General features: G+C 42.2%; 1 protein-coding gene across 10 annotated transcripts in view; it reads left to right on the top strand.

Moving 5' to 3' along the window:
* The window catches only part of LOC135556391 (guanine nucleotide exchange factor DBS-like), a 75,359-nt gene extending 59,580 nt beyond the window's left edge, over nucleotides 1-15,779 (top strand). For 3 of the 10 annotated variants that reach the window (XM_064989567.1, XM_064989564.1, XM_064989565.1), the window contains exons 27-31: nucleotides 8,954-9,043; nucleotides 9,384-9,499; nucleotides 10,890-11,002; nucleotides 12,366-12,463; nucleotides 13,195-15,779. In XM_064989567.1, the coding sequence (XP_064845639.1) occupies nucleotides 8,954-9,043; nucleotides 9,384-9,499; nucleotides 10,890-11,002; nucleotides 12,366-12,463; nucleotides 13,195-13,286 (509 nt within the window). In that variant the 3' untranslated portion in view covers nucleotides 13,287-15,779. Of the gene's footprint in view, nucleotides 1-4,542; nucleotides 6,180-7,778; nucleotides 7,866-8,512; nucleotides 8,588-8,953; nucleotides 9,044-9,383; nucleotides 9,500-10,889; nucleotides 11,003-11,411; nucleotides 11,497-12,365; nucleotides 12,464-13,194 lie in introns of those variants that run through there. The other 7 variants (XM_064989572.1, XM_064989573.1, XR_010457984.1 and 4 more) reach the window with 6 other exon arrangements.
* The last annotated feature ends 783 nt before the right edge of the window (nucleotides 15,780-16,562 follow it).

Here is a 16,562-nt window from a genome sequence, read left to right as displayed (position 1 = left end):
CCCTGACCAACTAGCATCCACTCAGCTGCGTTCACTGGAAACAAGAGGCAGCATCTGCCATCTACAAATTATCCCATAATGGCATTGTGAAAGACACCAGACTGATGGCACAATTAGCTGGGATGTTTCATCTGGGCTTTAACTCTGTTAGTGAGAGATGAGAGGATGGATGTATTACTGGCTCAGTCTGTCTGTCTCGGCATCATCCCCAGCCAACGCCTCACCCCCACTCCACTCTGATTGTTCACTACACCGGCTCACTATACTGGCAGATGAGGATGAGGTAACAGGTACGATTTCACGCCGTGTAGAGCCCGGCGGCAGGGTGCTGCTGCGTCACAGTGAGAGGGACCTGGGCTAACTGTAGTCTGTCTGCCAGGGAGCGAGTGGTGGTGGTTAGGAGAGTGGCTCTTTGACTCTGGATGTAGTCGGTGACTGGACGTCACTGGCTCGTGTAGTAAGTGGATCTGACAGGTGCTTAGTCCTGGGTGCACGGGGGCCTTTATTACCCCCACCACGGACTCACAGAGAGAATCTCTCCCCTTCTCCTCTGTGGGAAAGGAATATGACAGAAGCTGTTGTAGAGTTGAGCATTACCACAAAAAAATAAATCCAGTCCCAACCTTACACTGAAGTCATACAGTTACGCAGCTGTAGTACAGTACGGTTTTGACTACAATGAGATTTGTACTGTCATCTGGTGGGATTTTTTAGCTGATGCCAACCATTTCCCTAATTGGAACTGTTTCCTTTTTGGGTCAGCAGGACCCACTCCAGAGGTCATGACTCCAAATACTTTAGTTTCAATAATACATCTCACTATACCTCCCAAGCAATCTTCCCTCAAATTTTGGGGGGAACTGAGCAAATTTTAGGTCCCGTGAGCGGAAACTTGAATGTTGTTTACAGTGAACACAGGCTGTACCCTTACAGTTTTAGACAGTAGCCAATAGGCTGTTGTGGCTGTTTGAGCATAATGTAGACCTACCAACAAAACCACTGGAGCAAATCCCATAACATGTTCACGTGGAAATAGCTTTTGATTTCTATGATATATCCTACAGTAGCCTATATGTTAAATGCAGGCCTACATTGCATGAGACTTTAATTTTTTTTTTACATTATGAAGAGCTTGATATTAATTATGTTGTACTTGGTCTGTAACACCATGGGCCAGATAGGTGACTGTACATTGCATTGTATTGTATGATTGTTATTAAATGTATTTATTTAACTAGGCAAGTCAGTTAAGAACAAATTCTTATTTACAATGATGGCCTACCAAAAGACAAAAGGCCTCCCGGGGGCCTGGGATAAAAATACATAAAAAATACAATATAAATATAGGACAAAACACACATCACAACAATAGAGACACAACACTACATAGAGACCTAAAACAACAACATAAGGCAGCAACACAACATGACAACAACATGGTAGCAACACAACATGGTAGCAGCACAAAAACATGGCACAAACATTATTGGGCAACAACATTAAGTCAACAGCACAAAGGTCAAAAAGGTAGAGACAACAATACATCACACAAAGCAGCCACAACTGTCAGTAAGAGTGTCCATGATTTGAGTTTTTGAATGAAGAGATTGAGATAAAACTGTCCAGTTTGAGTGTTTGTTGCAGCTCGTTCCAGTCGCTAGCTACAGCGAACTGAAAAGACGAGCGACCGAGGGATGTGTGTGCTTTGGGGACCTTTAACAGAATGTGACTGGCAGAATGGGTGTTGTATGTGGAGGATGAGGGCTGCAGTAGATATCTCAGATAGGGGGGAGTGAGGCCTAAGAGGGTTTTATAAATAAGCATCAACCAGTGGGTCTTGTGAAGGGTTTACAGAGATGACCAGTTTACAGAGGAGTATAGAGTGCAGTGATGTGTCCTATAAGGAGCATTGGTGGCTAATCTGATAGCCGAATGGTGAAGAACATCTAGCCACTTGAGAGCACCCTTACCTGCCGAGCTATAAATTACACCTCCGTAATCTAGCATGGGTAGGATGGTCATCTGAATCAGGATTAGTTTGGGGTGAAAGAGGAGCGATTACGATAGAGGAAACCAAGTCTTCATTTACCTTTAGCCTGCAGCTTTGGTATGTGCTGAGAGAAGGACAGTGCACCGTCAAGCCATACTCCCAAGTACTTGTATGTGGTGACTACCTCAAGCTCTAAACCCTCAGAGGTATTAATCACACCTGTGGGAAGAGGGGCATTCTTCTTACCAAACCACATGACCTTTGTTTTGCAGGTGTTCAGAACAAGGTTAAGGGTAGAAAAAGCTTGTTGGACACTAAGAAATCTTTGTTGTAGAGTATTTAACACAAAATATAAGACTGTATCATCTGCATATAAATGGATGAGAGAGCTTCCTACTGCCTGAGCTATGTTGTTGATGTAAATTGAGAAGTGCGTGGGGCCTAGGATTGAGCCTCGGGGTACTCTCTTGGTGACAGGCAGTGGCTGAGACAGCAGATTTTCTTACTTTATACACTGCACTCTTTGAGAGAGGTCGTTAGCAAACCTGGCCAAAGACCCCCTCAGAGACACCATTACTCTTTAGCCGGCCCACAAGAATGGAATGGTTTGACAATGTAGGCTACCCCACTGCCTATATGCTTGTTTACATATTCAAGCCTGTCTCAAAATACAACACTGCCTCTTTAATTAAGACAAAACATTTTTACTGGACTGGCTTTTCAAAAACAGCTTGAAATGTGGCCTATATGTTTTGTACTCTTGTAGGAAGCAGTAACTCCCCATTGCTGACCTATACTTATCTATAGTTGGGATGATAACTCGCCAACTAGCAAAGAATATCAACAAACGTGCACATGCACGGCTCTGCTCTGATCTCTGATCTGAAAAGCGCATTCACTCGCAGATGATTGAAAGACCGCTCATCAGCTAGCTACACCCGCCAATGGAATTGTACTCTGTTGTGCTCTGGGTCTACCTACAACAAAATCACAGACTCAATATTGCAAAGTTATATTTGTTTTGGTTTGTTGCATTGGAAATGTTGCATCTCTTGCATCGCTGCGCAGCATGACATTTCTTCTGAGTGGCAGTCCTGGAGGAGGTGCGTGCGCCGCACTCATGCACAGTTTAGAGGGAACATTGCTCCCAATTCTTCTGGGGTTAAACTGACCAGCTGTTAGATTCGGCCAACCCGTGGAGGCTGAACGGTTCATAATAATGGCCGGGACTAGGCAAATGGAATGGCACCAAACACTTGGAAACCATGTGTTTGATGTATTTGGTACCATTCCACTGATTCTTCTCCAGCTATTACCACGAGCTTGTTCTCCCCAATTAAGGTGCCACCAACCACCTGGGCTACCAAGGATACGGTATATACCACGCTCACATTCTCAGTCAGTCTACTGGATTCTCTCTCATAGTTATCCAAAAGCTCCCATTTATTTTCTCATCTCCAGAAGGCCAGAGTAACCTCTGAGGAAAGAAGAAGAAGCAGCAGCATTGACATTTCTCTGTTTGGCACCTTTGTCAGAGGTGTGATGTTGGTGAGAGAAGGTGAAGCTGGGAGTTGTGATTATTTTGTGTTCTCACAATCAGAAGGTGATAATTATGTACAAGATAAAATGGACATTTTGAACACCCTCCAGGGCAGGTAGTTAAAGTGTCCTTGAAATCACACACATATGCACACACACACGCACAAAGTCCACTTTGAAAATATACATTATTTATTGTGTAAAAGTGTCTTCTAGAGTTGCCATTGGCAGGTGTCTAAATCCTTATACCGTTGCAGTTACAGCATGATTGTGGAGGACTCTTCTCTTCCTAATGCAGGTTGTGTTGTTGATGGAGCATAGAGGGGTCAATCATGGGTCAGGTTTTGTCCATATGGTGAAAGGCTCCAGGAATTTCCATGTCAAGCTTATTATGCATCTCAGAGCTCTGTCAGTGTTGTGATTAGAACAGAGAGAACCTTTAGGTAGGAATGAGAAAGACCTAGATAAAAGCCATCATTAACGACCATCTGTATCAAGTATGGTATTTTTATTATTTATATATTGTTATTTAACTTGGCAAGTCCGTTAAGAACAAATTATTTTTTACAATGACGGCCTACACCAGCCAAACCCGGACGATGCTGAGCCAATTGTGCGCCACCCTATGGGACTCACAATCACGGCCGGTTGTGATACAGCCTGGATTCAAACCAGGGTGTCTGTAGTGACGCTTCTAGCACTGAGATGCTTTGCCTTTGACTGCTGTGCCACTCGGGAGCCCCCTTATAAACATGCTTTTTTACAACCTTGTCAGCACTCTTCAAACTTGTGACCATCTGAATCTATTTTCAGAAATAGGTTGAGGTTGGTCTACCCCTGATCTTTGAATCAGTTTTCATGCAGACTAAAATGTAGGTGATTGAGTATGGGTCAATGTCTCCAAAATGTCCAGGGTTGTCATGGTATCCATACTACTCTTACAAAGTCGTCCCTCGGGCTTTCTCTCTACCCTCTGCCTTCTTTACCATTGTCCTCTCCCTTTCCTTCCCTAGCTGATGCTTCTGCCACTAATAACCCTGACCACAATGGTTATCTCGCTCGAAAGCGTTTCACCTTGCAGGGCCTCTCCAACAGAAGGTCTCTTCCCTCAGGTAAAGAAGCCATGACATCTCCACTGACCACCACCACTCCAGCCTAACTCTTGACTTTGGCTTCATCCCCTCTTTGAAGAGGTCCCACTCATTGTATTGTGAAGAACTTCACCTGCTCTCATTCATTTTCATTGTTGGTCATCACATCCCTAGCCTGCTACTCTGTGTGTCATTGTGCTGCTAATACATACAGGCACTTTTGGTCAGAGCAGAGAACTATTGTACTCCCCTCCGTATTTATTTCAAACAGTGAAGCAAAAACTTTTACTTTGTCTCTATACTCCAGCATTTTGGATTCGAGATCAAATGTTTTATATGAGGCGACCGTACAGAATGTCACGTTTTATTTGAGGGTATTTTCATACATATCTGTTTTACTGTTTAGAAATGAAAGCACTTTATGTATCTAGTCCCACCACTTGTAGGTGTTAAAAGTATTTGGACACATTCACCTATAGTGTATTAAAATAGTACAAAGTTTAGTATTTGGTCCCATATTCATAGCACGCAATGACTACATCAAGCTTGTGACTTTACAAACTTGTTGGATTCATATGCAGTTTATTTTGGTTGTGTTTTGGATGATGTTGTACCCGATAGAAATTAATGGTAAACAATGTATTGTGTGTGTAAATAATGTATTGTGTCATTTTGGAGTCACTTTTATCGTAAATAAGAATATGTCTCTGAACACTTTAACATTAATGTGGATGCTACCGTGATTACGGACAATCATTAATTAATCATGACTAATGATGAGTGAGAAAGTTAGAGGCACAAACAGGGCCTCTTCCAGGCATAAGCAGGGCCTCTTCCAGGCATAAGCGACATAAGCGGTCGCTTAGTGCCCCCGGCTGCTAGGGATGTCAGCTAGAAATGTGTAGATTGGTAGTTAGTCTAGCCAGCTATTTAAACTTGTAGTATTCATAGCCAAATAGCGACTCAGCACGCAGGGAACCTGTCCAGGAGCCCCCTCCATGTGGCTCCCATTGATTTTGTTAGTCATTCTCACTCAGATATCATATTAACATGGCATACATAAGTCATTACAACATGTGTAGATTTTTATTTTACCAGGCAAGTCAGTTAAGAACAAATTCTTATTTTCAATGACGACCTAGGAACAGCAGGTTAACTGCCTGTTCAGGGGCAGAACGACAGATTTGTACCTTGTCAGCTCGGAGATTCGAACTTGCAACCTTTCGGATACTAGGCCAACGCTCTAACCACTAGGCTACTCTACAGGAAATCATCTTTAAAAATGCAAAAATATCTCACCACCCCATGGCGAAATGGATACAATTGCAAGAAATTTGCTGTAAAACTACAAAAATATATATATCTTTGCCTCATGGCAAAATGAGTATGGAATTGCATGACATTTTTATAAAATTGCAACATTTTCTCTCATCCGTTTTCTCTTTAGCTTCACTGTCCAAATAATTATGGCGGGGAGTATATGTCACAAGTTGCCAAATACTTGTATGTCTAGGACAAAGGGATTTTACATTTTCAGGAGTTTCGTTACTAAATGAGAAAATGAGAAGGTGAGTCTGCAACGAGCAACCGATAGATAGGCTGTTATTTAATCGAATGGAACTGTTGTTGACAAGGACAGGGAGCACAGCAAAATAGCCTCAATTAGTGTAGCTGGCTAGCTATTTTATCTAGATTATTTACATCGATTTGATGCAGTAAAGACAGGCACTGCGCAGATAGGATGATGGATAACCTATGGGCATTTACAAGTTTGTCTGCCTTGCGCGAGTCTGTCTACTTTTTCGCACTATCCCTCCCTGGGGCACCATCTCTCCCGAGTCGCGCAGTCTGCGCATCAAACAAGTGTCCAAGTTTAAACAAAGTTACACAAAAATGTAATGAAATAATTTCAAATGCCCATCACTAGTATAAAACAACCTTGACGTATAGGCAATGAAAACACATGAAGGCTACGTTCTCAGCCGTAGTAAATGTCAGCCTGTAATGTGCCATGCTCTCGACATTTAAACGCGCATTAAAATGTTTTTTTAATTTTTTTAAAGAGGATGGTTTGATTCAATGTTTTTCTCTTGTTTTAGTGGTTAAGGTTCACTTCAAGGCACACAAAAGCATAATGAACGATGGCAGAATCTCTCCACAGAATACATCCTTAATCACAATACTGATAGCTTGGCGCTACATCAGATGTTTACATTATGCAAACATTATACTGCTTTCAGTTAAACAAACAAATTGAACAGGGAGATGGGTTTATTTAATTGTTGCTTTATTACCACGTTAGCGCTATTACAGGGGTATTGTGGTTTGTAAGTGGGCAATAACATTACCGTGTATACTATGTCATCATTTGTATGGTGATAATCTAATAATGTATAGTTGGCGCCATCCTTGATGGAGAGCAGAGCAGGCTAGCTAAAGCTGAAGAGAAATAGACACTGAAGGGGTGATGTTTTTACACTTTTTGGTTTGCCGAGGTAACGCCTCGCTGTGAAATTGATGTTGATAGATTTCATCTTGTTAGCATATCCCACCCATGGATTTCTCATCTGCGCCTGTGAGAATGCCGCCACCCGCTAGCAATGCAATGCCCTGCACTTCCTCGTGTCTCCTCCACTCATTGCACGGCCTCAGTCCCACAGACCATGGTTTCTCAAACGCGGTCCTGCCTGCCACCGCTTCTCTACTTTCTTTCCTTACCCATAGTAAGATGAACTAATAGATACCATGATGATGTCTCTGCATGCAGTTTGAAGGAAGTTAGATGGAGTTTGTGGAGTCATTGCTAACTAGCGTTAGCACAATGTCTGGAAGTCTACAGGAACATAACGTTAGCATGCTTAAACCGCCTTCAAACTGCACGCATAGACATAAAAATGGTATCCATGAGTTTATCTGACTGGTTAAGTTGGAAAAAAGTGCGCCATTTTGGCAATTAAGCCAATCTCCATAAACTGGACTGTGTGTAGTGAGGAATCAACAGTGACAGTTATCACCAAGTATTGTATAAGATCAGGAATCAATCCAGAGGAAAGAGGAATCCTCAATGCAATATGCTCCTTTAGCCTTGCCATTGCTTTGCCCTCTCTCCCTCCCTCTTCTTCTGTGCTCAGCTAATTGCTAACCCTTGCCTTTCACAGCCGAGGCTCCATCTAAGGAGACAGATGTCACACGCCGCTTCTCTGTAGCCTCCTCTATCAGTGTCTCTGCCACCAGCCGCACAAAAGGTACCTGATTGCCTGCGGTCTCTCTCTTTCTTTTTCTCTCTCCAGCCGTCACCATCAAACTTTTTAAAGTGTCTGAGAGCAGGCACCGACAGGTTAGTGAGGGAGCTCTTTGAGAGAGAGAGAGAAGGGAGGGGGAAAAAGTCATTTTCTCAACAAATTCTACCCATTTATGACTCATGAAATGTATGAGATGCATGAATAAAATCAGTCTCAGAAATGAAACAAAATGGAAAAGCGAAAACACTGAATAGTCTTTTTTTTGGAGAAACCATAGTAATAAAATGTACATTTTGAAAAGTTGACATTTGGAATGTGGGGTGACATTCAGAGCTGCAAAGCAAGTGCAATTGGTGTTGGGATTTAGATAGGAACTTAATTTCCCAATGAAAAATATACTTATGAAGTTCTCCTTTAACTATATTCCCTCCTAACAATCAAGCATTTTAATAACTTGTAATAATAATTTATTCTACTTTTTATAGTGCTATTCATTACATAATGAAATCTCAAAGCGCTGTAAAATCTAGAAACATCATTAAAAAGTAGATAGACTTATGATCAATGAAAACTGAGGATGTACAATAACATCGATTTGGGTTCACTGTCTCAATAGATCTAATTTTCTACTAATTCTTCGACCCTGACAGGTCCTCCTTCAACTAATGTTAGAAAGATCAAAAGACATGAGATAAAAAGTGATCCAACACCATTCGGTTATGAAGGTAGCTATAGCGTCACAGTATGCACTGGGTGGGTCTGTGCATGTACAGCCTTTGTTAATGTGGACTTTTTTTGCATTTTGGTTGTGTGTGTGTGTGTACTCAAGTGTTTGTGACTTTGTACGTGTCTGTGTACATGATTGTGTATGGCCTGCTCTGTTGTGATGCATGGCATGTATTAGTTATTAGTGTGGGACAACAAGTGCTGAACAAGAATACTTCATATTAACAGGCCTCTGCTTGCCTTGTTGCCGGTAATGAGTCAGTGTGGCTGTGGAGCGATGATGACTCCTTTATTGATTTCTGCATGCGTATATCAATTCCCTGAATGGCATCCCAGTGGTCTGTAAAGAGCTCATTTCCTCACAGATACATTACGCGGTGCTATCCCTGCTACAAGCAGACACAAAGGCACCACAGGCACAGATTCAGCCGTGCCTAGATCCACTTCTCAACCAGGTAATGGAAAAGTCACACTGATGGTCTGTATTCTTCTTTTCCCATTTTGACGGTTTTGGTTTCAAGTTTGTGTGAGTCTTTGTTGGCATTGAATGTCTTCTGGTACATTTTTCAGGTGGGTTTGTTGCGTTGTGTGTATCCTTTATATATTTCCAACTTCTTCACACCTTCTTTGACTGTCAGTATCAATGTTTCAGAATGTTCAATGCGTATGTGTAAAGGGTGGATTTCCATAGCAGTGGATGTGTAATGCCATGTCTTAAGACGAACATGTTCACTTCTTCTCGTCAACTGAAGGGTTAACAAGACCTTGTCTTCTTTCTGTGTGCTCTTTCTCCAGGCTGGACCCAACGGTGTTTGCCTTCAATGGACACAGAGGACTTTGAAACCATCCATTCAAGTGCAGAGGAGCTCTCCAACTCTTCAGATGGCGAGGATGAGTCCAGTAATAAAAATGTAAGTTGGGTTAAAAAAAATCCTGAAAGGTAACTTCATCCCCCTACATCATGTTGCTCTTCTTAAATCCTTCCAATCCCCAGGAAAGAAATCCTCTCCACTTAATTATTTCCCACCATCACATCTCGTTAATACGGGCTGACGACTTGACATTTAAAAGACCAAAAGGACTGGGGATTAGCCTAGTGCGGTTCTCCCCAGCGTCTCCGGATTTTCTCTTTCCATTACAATCTGTCTGATGTATAAGATATGGAGGGCCTCATCACAACTCCACCACCCTGTGACTGATGCTCACAACTCCACCACCCTGTGACTGATGCTCACAACTCCACCACCCTGTGACTGATGCTCACAACTCCGCCAGCCTGTGACTGATGCTCACAACTCCACCAGTCTGTGACTGATGCTCACAACTCCGCCAGCCCGAGACTGATGCTTACAACTCCACCACCCCGAGACTGATGCTCACAACTCTGCCAGCCTGAGACTGATGCTCACAACTCCGCCACCCCGAGACTGATGCCGACAACTCCTCCAGCCTGAGACTGATGCTCACAACTCCACCACCCCGAGACTGATGCTCACAACTCCGCCAGCCCGAGACTGATGCTCACAACTCCACCACCCCGAGACTGATGCTCACAACTCTGCCAGCCTGAGACTGATGCTCACAACTCCGCCACCCCGAGACTGATGCCGACAACTCCTCCAGCCTGAGACTGATGCTCACAACTCCACCACCCTGAGACTGATTCTCACAACTCCGCCAGCCTGAGACTGATGCTCACAACTCCACCACCCTGAGACTGATTCTCACAACTCCGCCAGCCTGGGACTGATGCTCACAACTCCGCCAGCCTGGGACTGATGCTCACTACTCCGCCAGCCTGAGACTGATGCTCACAACTCCGCCAGCCTGAGACTGATGCTCACTACTCCACCACCCTGAGACTGATGCTCACTACTCCACCACCCTGAGACTGATGCTTACAACTCCGCCAGCCTGAGACTGATGCTCACAACTCCACCACCCTGAGACTGATGCTCACAACTCCGCCAGCCTGAGACTGATGCTCACAACTCCGCCACCCCGAGACTGATGCTCACAACTCCGCCAGCCTGAGACTGATGCTCACTACTCCACCACCCTGAGACTGATGCTTACAACTCCGCCAGCCTGAGACTGATGCTCACAACTCTGCCACCCTGAGACTGATGCTCCCTGAGTCCAACATGAGACTGATGGATGGACCTGCTGTGCACACACACACACACACACACTCTAAAGTAACACACTGTCACATACAAAGACAAACTACAACTACAAGGATAGGGTATCTCCTCTAAATCACTTCTCCTTCTCCGTTCTCTCCCCACTCTCTGCTCAAAGGACCATGATCGCTTCCGTGTCCAATTGACATACGAGTCGAGGACGGCACAGGACCTGTCTCTGGAGTCAGGAGATTTAGTACAGTTCCTGGAGGAGGCAGAGGATGGCCACTGGTGAGTGATGGTAGCACCCACTCTCTCTATCCTTTGTACACTCCATGAGAGTCCCAGAGAGAAACCATTTCTCCTGCCGTAGTGAGAGGGACCCAAGTCAGCGGTATAAAACAGCCATATTCATCCTTGTCCCTACACTGTTTTTACACACACACACTGCCCATCCACATCTCTTCACTGATTGAAACCTTGTGTAAAAAAATGTATAACTAATAATAACAATGTTGTTCAGAGTTCCCTTAGGACTAAAAGTAGGTGATATGTAGTTTTAGATTAAAAGTTAAGTTTATGATTAGTTATTTCGATGGGGCATTCAGGATATTAAAGCATACAAGTTGAGTAGATCTGTACATCCCAGTGGCAATGAAAACACAATGCCTAAATGAATAATATATATGTCTTCTCACAGAAATAGCCTGCAGAATCCATTGCAAGCCAGGGTGGATGAGAGAGCGATTTGTGGTTTCACACGAGCTTTCGCAGTGCATTTTGGGGTGACTATACTCCATTAGATTAAAGCTGCACTTAAAAATTATTTGAATATGCTTATATTTCATCAGCTCATACATATTTCATATTTTCTTCAATCTCATCTTTTCTTTAAAACCGTCTTCAATCATTTGCATCTTTGGTCCCACACAACCCTCTCCTCTTCAGCAGTCAGTGATATGAATAATTGTATACGTTTTTCATGGAAGGGAGTCAACATGTATTGCACAGAAGTTTCCACAACTGAAAAATCTGTCTGTGTCCTTGACCAAGGCACTAAACCCTAATTCGCTATCTGGATAAGAGCGTCTGCTAAATGACTAAAATGTAATGTAAATAGAAGCTCAGGTTGACTTTCCCACGTAATTGTCCATTGGCATGTGAATGGTTCGCAGCAGGCCAAGGCCAGAGTGGTTGTTTCAAGTTATATTAGTTGTAGGTACGGGATGCACATGGTATACACCGTCCAATGGAATGCTTACTTTCTGCCAGGCAGAGCTCCAGCTGCAGAGCCTGTGGAGTATACAGACAGAACACTGGGAATATAAAATACCTATATGAAGCAGTACAGAGGCTTTGGACACAATCAACTGTCGCAAGCAGCATCACAAGCAATGAATCCACAAGCTTTCCGTCACACGAAGCAGGGTGTAAAAAACAACAACTTTGGACTTGACAGTTCATAGACAAGATCACAGAGAGAACGCCTGATCAAATACTTTGTAAATATGTTAGATTTTACACTGCCAGGGCCCCTCTAGCTCTCCCTAGTGACAGTAATCTAACTCCCAGTCCTTCTCTGATCATTTCGATTGCAGTGTGAGGCCCTGCACCAGCCTTTCCATTAAAGCCTACATTCTCTTTCATGTTTTAGGCTAGTCAAGAATCTTATTCCTCAGAAGACAGGTCTGGTACCGCCCAGTGTACTTCAGACAGCAGCAGGAGGTGGTCACTCATACAGTAACACTACTGGTATTTCTGACTAACCAACATCCACCGTAAAATGATGAGGCATTCATGGCATTGCAAAAAGACACTCACGCTATAGCTCAAAGTGATAGTTTGATTCGGTGCTTAGGGATTTGGCGGTGTGCATGCTTAGGAGGAGGGTAATGGTAAACTAAGCTTTTGGCTGTGAGGTGAACAAGCAGAGCATGATGTCATCCATTTCAGCATGCTCTCTCTCCTTCCTCCCTCCCTCCCTCACTTCAGCCACCCCTTGAAGTGTTCAGTTCACGGCCTTGCTTTTCTTGGAGCTCTTTCCTCTTAAAACAAGGGCTCTCTCGGGCTATTGTCTGCACTGAGTGGAATGCTATCTTAAGTTTTTCGAGAACAGAGTTCCATGCTTGGGCAGTTGACATTTTTGCGCAGAGCTTTCTCACTCGAAACCACTTATAAACACCATTCCAGCAGAATACTGGTTACTACTATAAAGTTTAATAGAAGCACTTTTCATTGATATTGATCTTAATCGATATTGTGTGTTTCACCATAATGTCCTTTTTTACACGGCTATTAAAACGGCATTGTTTGGTCAGTCATTGTAGCCAGGCTATGCAACCCCTCGCTAAAAAGACTGATGGTGTTTAAATCCCAGAAATCACCATTCCCTTCACACCTGTTGCTTGGCCTCCATAAGGTTAGATTCTAACCTCCATCTATGTGACTTTACGTCTTTAACTCTGATTTTCCTTACATTGCAGATATCTTCAGTGACATGTGCACAGCAGCTCTGTCTGACTCTGAGGAAAATGAAAACCCTAGGTGGGGAGATGTATCGCAGGACAGCAGATAGGCACGATGGAGCATTTGGCCATGAACTTCTGGAACATGCTGGTAGCCCAACTTGGTAAATCTTCACAGTGGGGCATCGATTTCAGCTGCTGTGCTCAGACAGAAAACTACAAGTCTGAAGTCAAGTCAATAGTGAAAATTAGAATAAATGCCAAACTGTTTTGTCCTGCTTCAGCTGCTAAGGTTAAAGAAAGTTACTTTTACCAGCATTTTGTCATGTCTCAAAACCTGAACATGATCTGCTTAGTCAGTGCTGTCAAAGAAACTCTGCTGTGGCTTTGCTGCACACCATACTCCCTCCTGTGGCTTAATCATGTAACCGTTGTGAGGAGGGTCATCCTGGACACATCGTGGACAAAGAAGTGCTACCATGGAAACTGGATCTCTCCATCAAGGGGGAAAATGCTTCACCGATAGACTCAATTGGAGACGGGCTTGATTGTAATTCTTGCTTTAAGACCTTAACATTTAAACTTCCTGAAACGTTGATGTTTTGTCCTGCTGAATTGTCTGCCAGTTTTATAAATAACTGAGGGAATTCTCATTTTGCATGAGATATACTTTTCCCTGAACAACAACATAGAGTACATAGATATTTACTTCATCTTATGTACATACATAATATATATATTTTTTTCCACTATTGTAAAATATGTGTATAACTATTCTATAAATTCTCATCTGATCATTGTAAAAGTATTCATGCCAACTTCTTTCAAATCTTGGCTTGTGCCTCTCGTGGATTAATCTCAAATGTATGTCCTGGTTAAATGTCAGTGAATTCACTCATGAAATACCATCTTATGGTCGATTGTGATTACAAGCATTGCACATAGCCCTGAACATGTTTTATTAATCTACTAAAAATGTGGTATCATTGTACAGAAAATATTCCAGTAGTACTGTACAGCTTATTTGGAAGTTGTATTGCTATACACTACAGCCCCAATATAGAATGTTTTAATATTATGTATATTTAAGAACATAGCTTTGAACATCAGTGATATGACTCATATGATCATTCAACTGATCATCTGACTTTTGTATAAATATCATTGTTTCTAAGCCATATAATGGCATTAAATGCCCCAGATATGGTATAACAACATACATGAGATTGTATCGGGCCACAGTATAGCAATCTTGTAATATAAAGCGCTTCAAAAGGCTGTATTGCTACTGCAAACATTTTTTTGTATGTATTTATTTGACCATTATATCCGGGTAAGTCATTGAGAACAAATCATTATTCACAATAGCATATTATTCAATGAACTTGTCGCATTACCTCAATGTAATTCAATCTCTTCCGAATGCCCATCAAGGAGTTCTAACAATTTGGGGTGTTTAAGAATAGTAAGACATTGAAAGGCATAAGCACATGCACAAAGGGACTGAAGACAGAGGAAACTCTAGATGGAATGTAAAGAAGAGGTCTGGATTTGTTTTTCATAACCAAAAATGTTGTGTTCCTAATCTCTGAGACCAGACCTCTGCAAAAAAATATCACTAAGACGTTATGAAATTCAGCCAAAAGGCAATGAATTCTCACGAAGCACAAAGCGACTGCCTTTTTAGACAGAGGTGCTGGACTCATTTAAGATGAGTTACAATGAAATGTAATTCAATCTGAGTGAATTCAGAATGCATCTGTGACTGTTTTCTATGGATAAGTGTACATTACTTTTCTGTAATTGTAAGTATATAATGAAATGCATGCATCTTGAAAGCCAATGTTAATTTCTGCTCTTTTGTCAGTGATCAATGCTGTTTCAGGTATAGCAGAACACAACCAGCCCACTATATCATTATAATTCCTGCCTACCCATTGCTACTCCCTCAAGGGAAAGAAGAAAGCCATTAATGTTAGACTTAAAGCATAATGTATTCCCTCAGTTGGTGACTGGTACTAACTTTTTATCTGCTTTCTCCTACTGATATTAAATCAGATTTTAAAGAATCACATTATAACATTTGAAATGCTTAAGAGATCTAGTCTCTGGCACCAATAGCCTTATTCATAGCATATGAAAAGGATGACAAATTCCTTCTATTCCCTCATCCAAAACATGAACCTGCCATTTAAGTGCACCAACAGACTTCTTTACATAACTGTAAACACAATTTTAGATGCAAAGTTTGAAAGATATGAACTTCTCATTTGGCCAAATTTCCTTGCTGGTGAGTATCATCCAGATGTTTATTTAACTTGGCAAGTCAGTTAAGAACAAATTCTTATTAACAATAACAGCCTAGGAACAGCAGGTTAACTGCCTTGTTCAGGGACGGAACAACATATTTGTACCTTGTCAGCTCAGGGATTTGACCTTTCGGTTACTGGCCCAATGCTCTAACCACTAGGCTACCTGCCACCCCAGATTTAAAGGCAATAAACGTTTAATATTTGATCATTTACACTATCTTTATAGTTTCCATTGGCATGTAATACAGTATGGCATTCCTGAGCTTCACTTCAATAAAGTCTTCCAAAACATCTGAATTGTGCAGTAACAAAAAAAGGTGCTCATAACTGAAATGTAAACATTTTGTCCATCACTGTGGTAGAAATATGATTTGGTTTGAAATTGAAAGTGCGGTGCAGGGGATGGCAGGGAGGTGGAGGGCACGGCTTCATTGAGCTTTGTTCTATGGTGTGTCTTTCAAGCTCCAGAGGGGAATACAGAAGTAGAAAAGAGCTGGCACAAAGAGCTGAAGATGTAACAGGCATATAGAAGCTGGGACTCAAGTAAAAAATGAAAGGGACTTGCTTGAGCTCATCACTTTGTACTTCAAGCTTGGTGCAGGTTTGCAGAGGTTATGTGAAGACAAACTGCACCACAGCCAGAAGGAATCCATCATGAGCATCTGCCCCTAGAACAAAACAAAGACAGTACAGTATGAAGATAGGCTAAAACCACAGACAGAAAAGTTTATGAATATTTTTGCTAAAACTGCTTCTCGATCACACGTGTAGGCGATGTCATGGCAACGGTGGATAGCTCAAGCGTTAGAAACACGTCATCGTGTCTAACGGTCGTCTAAGCCGTCAAATCAGACACTCCATCGATATAAAGTTGTTTTTGACGAAAATTAAACCGTGTCAGTTTGTCACTCATGAGGTTGGAGTAGAAATATGTTCAACTACTTAAGACATTGAGTCGAATCTAGGTTGTTTCTTTAGAGTTCGATAAAATTAACAACTAAGGAAGAATATTTCACTTCTCTCATTGACTTCCCAAACCACAGCTATAACAATGAGACAGATATTTCACCGGAT

This window comes from Oncorhynchus masou, chromosome 15 (assembly GCF_036934945.1).
Source record: "Oncorhynchus masou masou isolate Uvic2021 chromosome 15, UVic_Omas_1.1, whole genome shotgun sequence".
Taxonomy (NCBI): Eukaryota; Metazoa; Chordata; class Actinopteri; order Salmoniformes; family Salmonidae; genus Oncorhynchus; species Oncorhynchus masou.
The sequence above is the reverse complement of the archived record's forward strand: the minus strand, read 5'-3'. Positions and strand labels throughout refer to the sequence as shown.